This window comes from Equus przewalskii, chromosome 32 (assembly GCF_037783145.1).
Source record: "Equus przewalskii isolate Varuska chromosome 32, EquPr2, whole genome shotgun sequence".
Classification (NCBI taxonomy): domain Eukaryota; kingdom Metazoa; phylum Chordata; class Mammalia; order Perissodactyla; family Equidae; genus Equus; species Equus przewalskii.
This window is the reverse complement of record NC_091862.1, coordinates 20542507-20549785: the sequence shown is the minus strand read 5'-3', so window position 1 is coordinate 20549785 and position 7279 is coordinate 20542507. Positions and strand designations below refer to the sequence as shown.

Here is a 7279-nt window from a genome sequence, read left to right as displayed (position 1 = left end):
AATCTAGCCATTTAAAGTGTATGATTTAATGTTTTTTTTTTAGCATGCTCACAGAACTGTGCAGCTATCACTACCATCTAAGTTTAGAACATTTTCATCATCCTATAAAGAAACCTCATACCCACTAGCAGTCACTCCACATACCCCAGCACCTCCCATAGGCCTAGGCAACTGTGAATGTACTGTTTGACTCTATAGATTTTACTATTCTTGTGTAACACTTAATTACTGATATCAAAATCAACAAATAAGTACTTCTTACTATTAAATATGAAACATAGACATAGTGCAGTTAGAGGAGAAACGTTAAATGATTTCTTGGTGTTTATTAGCTGGGTCTCTACTGGGCGGGATGCTTGCAAATGTTTTAGTAACTCACAAAACTCTGATGTGAACCAAGTTTATCAGTTATGCCAACCAATCAAATTCAATGACTATTTACTGCACACCCAATGGAAGTGAATGCCTTTTCTACTGAACTCATTGAATTCCTTGATAATTTAAAAATAAATACTTGCATTTTCTATGTTTACTAACTTTGTAGAAAAGGAAATCTTTTTTTTTGTATTTATTATTCTTTTGGCTAAGGAGATTGTGGAATCTAACACCACACATTTTGGGAGAAAGAAAAAAACCCTAAAATGGGAAATACCATAGTTATTTCACTACAGACTTAGCCTTAAAGTTCACTTGCACTTAAAAAAAATCCTGGCCTTTTCTTAAGATCTTTCAGAAACAATTTCACTATCTCCTTTGAGAACTCACTTTGCATTCTAAAATTGTTTTCTCATGGATAATTAAAATCGTACTGGATGCTTTAGGCCTCTTCTGCTCTGCATTCAGTAGAAAAGGTGACTAGCTCCTCCCCACTGATGTCTTGATACAAGGATGAAATTCTTCAGCACGCCTTCTTTGCCTGATCCTACGAGTAGCTCCCAAATTCACTTATGAGTCACTGACATGTGACTGCCCTACAAAGTGGATGGGAATAAGGGTGTTAGTGTTGATCTGCATATGAAATAAGGGGAAGCTTAATTTCTCTCTTATAAATAATCCCCCACTCAATACAAGTTCCACTATCTTCTTTCCACACCTCAATGATCTCCTTGCATTTCCTGGAATGTGTATATGCCAAACTGGAGGCCATAATGGACACCAGTGATATTTATTCCAAACACTCTCTCTCTTTTTGTTGTTGTTGTTGCAACGTTTAGCCCACCCGGGTTATCTAGGATAATCTCCCTTAAAGGCAGCTCATGGACTTTAATCATATCTACAAAACACTTCCACAAAGCACACAGGCTAGTGTTTGATTGAGTAACTGGCACTACAGCCTAGCCAAGGTGACTCATAAAACTATCACAGGTGACAATTCTGTGGTCACAGAGCAGTCACAGACTATCACCATCTATTTTACATTCATATGGAGTGAGTGGTGGTTTAAAAAGTCAGCTGCTATATGCAACGTCAACCATTTAATTTCTTTTTTAAACAAAGTGTAAGATGCAAAATGAAAAGGAACTTGTTATACAAAGTCCACCACGCCCGCAGATACTGTCGCTGCCGTGTGGGTAGATTCTCTCTAAACCAGGCCTTTGACAGTGGTCAATAAAAATGCACATACAGCAACTCACTAGGGCATGGCTAGGAAAAGTCTGCCCATTCCCTGCCTTGTTCTTGATGAGGAGACACTGAAGATAATTTACAAACAGGCTACTGTTGTTCTCAAAAATCTGGCCTCAGGACCTTTTTATGCATCAAAATTACTGAAGACCCTAAAGACCTTTTGTTTACAAGTTATGTCTTTGTCAGTTTGGGCTGCTAGAGACAGGCGGACCCTCTCCCGGGAGCGGCAGACTGTCCGCAATCTGGGCGTTCACCTTCCGAGGCTCATCTGAGGAGCTGCGTCCTCCAGGGCCCACTGCCTCCAGGTTAGGAACATCTGTGCCCCTGCTGGCGCGGGGGTCTGAGACAACACTCCTTCGTGGAAAGGTGGATAAACTGCTTTTCCAATATCTAGACATACAGTTTAAAAAGCGAGGAGGAAAAGAACAGATAGGAAGAGAGAGAGAATTGAGAAGTGATTTACTGGGCCCGCCCGGTGGCACAGCAAAATTTGCACGTTCTGCTTCTCAGCCACCCAGGGTTCGCCAGTTTGGATCCCTGCTGCGGACATGGCACTGCTTGGCACGCCATGCTGTGGTAGGCGTCCCACATATAAAGTAGAGGAAGACGGGCATGGATGTTAGCTCAGGGCCAGTCTTCCTCAGCAAAAAGAGGAGGATTGGCGGCAGATGTTAGCTCAGGGCTAATCTTCCTCAAAAAAAAAAAAAAAAAAAAGTGATTTAATCAGTAAAGATTTTTACCTTGATGCTTGAAAGGCCAAAGCCATCAAAGAAGGAAATGTGTTAATCTTTGCTGTGTGCATGGAGATTATGAGTAGAATAATCATCCCCTGGAAACTACTCGCTGCATTAATAGGCGTCTGCTCAACTGAGATGTCCTTAACAACTTAAGAGGAAGACAGAAATGCCATGTGATGTCTTTACTTGAACCATCTCACGCGGGAGGCAATGCTCTGGGAAACTGAGCCTGAGTGCAGGGTAGAAATGGTCACCTGCAGATATAAGTAGTAACGTGATTATCAATTAAGGATTTAAAAAGTGAAAAGCGTTGAGGATGTGTAAAGGAAATACAATATTCTACAATGATGCTTTACCAGTTTAATAGCCAATCATTGATAAACATTCTGATACAATAAAGCAAGATCAGGAACTAAAATACATTCCCTTTTAAAACATAGGTTTGCATTTACCGAGAAAACATCATTCTGTGACAGTAAAGGGAAAAGCTATTCAACATGACCAAGAGGCAGCAATGCCCTCATCTTAGTCAATGGAAATTTTTATGAAGAGTCTGGAAAAACAACTGGATGTAGCACTGTGATTATGGGAAGCTGGGAAACAGAAGGGGCTTAGGGTGCCTTTACAGTTCTGAGTACAGAATTAGAGATGTGGTAAATACAAACTAAATTTAGGTCTTGAAAACAGCACAGGTAATCTCAGTAGATACACCCTAAATAATTTATTAATGAAGTGAGGAGAAACTAGATTCCTAAGGAAATCTGGGTACAAATGTCAGCTCCTTAAGGCACTGGAGGGGTCAGGGGTCAGGGGTCAGAACTGTGAGGCACACAATTCACAGATCTGGAAGGATCCACACGTTGAAAACACATCCTTGGACACAACTGTTCCTTGAAGAGGCTCTGTCGGGGCGTGGAGCATCAGGGCAGGTTTACAAAGACACCAAAGCGGTTTGGACAGGAAGACTTTTAAGAAAAGGCTGAAGCAATGGAATATCTGATAGGCAGAAAGAAAGTTAGTGAACAATTTCATAACAATAGCTACCTGTACAAAGGATTATGACAGAGAACGAAAGTTAAAGCTGATTTCTCTTTTGCAACAAAAAAGCATAAGCTGCAGCACAAAGGGTTTGGTTTGAATATAACAAAGTCAGTTTTCACAAACAAAATCAGTCTCGCGAGTCACTGATATTAAACAATGGACTAGGATCCCAGGGATGGTGTGGGCCCTTCAAAGACTAGATATGCGTGGCTCTGAAAGGCTCACTGAAGGCCAGGGAAGGCTGGGGACGCCACCTTCGGTCCCTGCCAAGTTCTCATGCTGTTTTCTCTATGTGACATTATCTGTTCTATAACTCGGAGGCAACACCACAAACCTATTTATTGTGAGACCTGAATTCCCTTTGGGGTGATCAATTACTCACCCAGCCCTCCTCTAAAGGGAGGCTTGCAAGTGGGTCACATTCAACCCTATATGTGACAGCACTCATGTGGGCCTCACAATGTGACAGAGGTACACGGAGATTCTTGCAAATTTTATAAAACACAGAGTTAATTCATCTCGCTTTGAAGAAATATTATTGAAGATTTCCTTTATCAGAGTACATAGGCTTAAAATGCATTGCTTGTACTGTACTGTTTTAATGACTTCATTTTCACAGTGGTATGCCAGTTAAACCTTATGAAATGGCATATTATTGTGGAATTTTGTTTTAAATTCTAGAAAAATTGAAAGATTTTTTAGTCAGTTTAACGAAGCTTGAGGTCCTTTAGCATAGGTGGTTTTGCATTTTCAAAGGTTATCCTGTAGTTTAATAAACATCAAGAACTCTAGCACACTAAATCTTGGGAGAACCAGCAAATGAGAGCAAGAGAAGTTTGTCCACTTGAAAGAGTAGCTTGAGTTGATGATGAACCTTGCATCGCTAAATTCAATTCCTAAGTATTTTGATAAGTATTAACTTTCATAATTATTTGTAAAGAATTTGTGGTTACATGTCGAATCATTTTGTCGAGAGTTTTTAGTTTGTTGTTATTAAGGTGATATGAAAGGGACTAAGGCTTGAAACTAAACGCATGGATCATTCTGTCTAGAGCACATCAAAGAGAAAAGCTGAAGCTGCAATTAGCATAGTAAAACTATCTGGGTTTGAGGCAAAAGACCATGGAGTTAGGTACATGTATTTTACGTCATCTATGAGTCAGTTCTCAGGCCAAGTAAGCTCACCTGGATTCATCAGCAGAGAGTGCGTCCCCAGGTCCAGACGAGCTCAAGCTCTCTAAGGACTGGGATTACGTCATTTTCCCTCGCTGGTTCGTCAGTCCAGCACCCACTGAAGAACAACTACTTGTGAGCACAGTGATATTTCAGAGAATATAAAGTGATGGAGGAAGAAAACAGAAAAGTTTTCTGTTTGCAGCCAAGGACATGTGGGGATTAGATCTGTATTTGTTTCCAACAATTATTTGGAAGAATAGTCACAACTGTTTTGAAGAAATAACAGAAGTCTGTGAAATATAAAATTCTGTAGTAGAAACAATTTTTACATCTTTTGCTGAGAGACCAAAACAAAAAAACCCACGCTGCACGTTCTACAGCTCAGAAATTAAATAAATCCCCAAATTTCAATTTCCACTAAAATATTTATTTAATTGATATCTTACAGAAATAAATAAGAACAGTTTTTCTCTAATACAGATAGCTATATTTTCATATTTATATATATACTTTTTTTTTTTTACAAAATTGAAACATATCAAATTGTTTTCCCTAAAACTTGAGCTTAAAAAGGAATCCTAGGAAAAAAACAAAAAGAAATATTGAAATGTTCTCATCAATATTGAAATATGCTCATCATTAAATTATAACCATGGACCTTCTGAGTCTCAGCACGACATACGAATGAGAAAAGAACATGAGAGCTGGAGTCGGGGACCTGGGCTCCACCATTTACTTGCTACGTGTCAGAGGCACGTCTCTCAGTATTTCCGAACCTTAGTTCTCTACCTTTAAAACAGGAATGATATTAACTATACCAACTTCACAGGATTGTTGGGCAAATTAAACATGTGAATGTATAGGAAAGCTCTTTATAATATGTCAAGAGCTACAAAAATAATAGTTCTGTTTAATTTCCTATAAAAGAATCAATGCATATCTCCCTTTAACTGAAGAATAAGCACCAAAAACATGTGTTTTCTTCAGTTGAATTATGTCACCCCATAAACCTAGATTAAGAAAATGCACCTTAACTGAGCACCAGAGCCTCTTGGACAGTGTGACCCAGGGATATTTCTACTACAGTTTTCTGGGCAGCTAAGTAGGAGCTAATGAGTCCTGAGGGCCATTTAAAACTCGGAAGCTCAAAGAGAACAAAACAAGCACATTTGTATTGCATCAAAGGGCTAGAACACAAGCTATTCCTTATTTAGCAATTTCAAAGTCCATTCATTCTTCACAGAAGAAGAAAACCTAGGTTATTATCATTTGCAATTATTTGCTTATGTGAATATGACATCTTCTGTTCCACACATCAAATACTAGGCCTTGAGGGAAGTCCTAGTGGAATAACATAACAAACCTCATCATCAACTTAGATGTTAGTAGTTTAAAGTCTAGTCACACAGGAATGTGGGAAAGGAAAAGAATCCAACACATCAGTATAATGATGACTAAAAACCCCCCGCCATATTTCCATGTTATAACGATAAGAACTAAAATTACAAAAATTGCAATATTTACAGATACGTCAATCTTAAGACATGTAAAAACTTAACAGAAGGAAAAATCAAAAGTAGAGGAAGCAGTTTAGATAATTTTAAGGTAAACATTAATACCCTTAAAAAAGCTACTTAAACTGCTTACATCAACACTCTTTACCATGTAATAAGAATAGGAAACTATTCAGTGGTTTGATTTTTAGTAGCAAGGTACAGAGAAAAGAACAAATTGCCTAATATGAACTTATTGTGAAGAGTTCTATTACTGTAAAGTTACTATGCATGGAGCTACGGTCTAAACCTACTCAAATAACTAGGAGTTCATATAATTCACCATTTACTTAAAATATGACTAACGAAACATTGGTGAATCATGTGCTAAAGACACTGAAGGCCCTCCCCAAAATGAGATCTATGTTGGTTAAATATATCAGGTCATATAAAACTAGACTAGTTTACTTTCTCTCTTAGTCCAACCGTTTTAAAGACTGATCTTAGCAAAAGAAAAGTACACATTACCTCTCTTAATTCCCTCAGATATAGATATTCTTTGGAACAAAAATAAATGTTTTATTAGGAGAGTAAAATTAAAAATCGTTATAGATCTTTTGGAAACAGTATATTGAAAAGGACTCAACTACTAGAACATTATACAACTAAAAAAGAGAAATCCATTCAAATGAGAACAGCATTGACTCACATCTACTGGATTTTTTTCTTATAACTTTGCTCTAGAAGCTATGAATGTTTTGAGATACATAAACGTCTGTGGATTGAATCAAGGGGACTTCATTCAAGTTCTTCAGTTTCTTTGGTAAACAGGTCTGCCAGATCAGCCACGGTCAAGACGGAGGCCTCCGAATGCTTCGCCGACGAGTTCGTGTGACTGCAGGATTTCCCAGGTGAGCAGAGTCAGAAAGAAACCCCAGGGAATAAATTACTATATTTGCCTTATCTATTGTTCTAGTTATATACCAATATAAAAATACTATATTCTTATAAGAATGTAAGAACACATTTGTTCCTAAGTGGTGTGAGTGAGCCAGGAGAGACTCGCAGAAGAGAGGAGGGGATGGGATCATGATGCCAGCCAGTTAAATTAGTGAAGACTTCTATGTATTATTTTTAGACTTTGTCATAAAATGTTTTTTCTCTGCGCCATTAATGAAACAAAGAAACAAAACCCCTGCCAACTGC

General features: G+C 38.3%; 1 protein-coding gene across 4 annotated transcripts in view; it reads right to left on the bottom strand.

Moving 5' to 3' along the window:
• Positions 1 to 4985: 4985 nt before the first annotated feature.
• Positions 4986 to 7279, bottom strand: part of SHPRH (SNF2 histone linker PHD RING helicase) — a 91689-nt gene continuing 89395 nt past the window's right edge. For all 4 annotated transcript variants that reach the window (XR_011535451.1, XR_011535452.1, XM_008540872.2 and 1 more), the window contains exon 30: positions 4986 to 6968. Coding sequence is in view for 2 of the 4 variants with exons in the window: in XM_008540872.2 (XP_008539094.2) it covers positions 6872 to 6968 (97 nt within the window). In the remaining 2 variants the exon portion in view is untranslated. The remainder of the gene's footprint in view (positions 6969 to 7279) is intronic.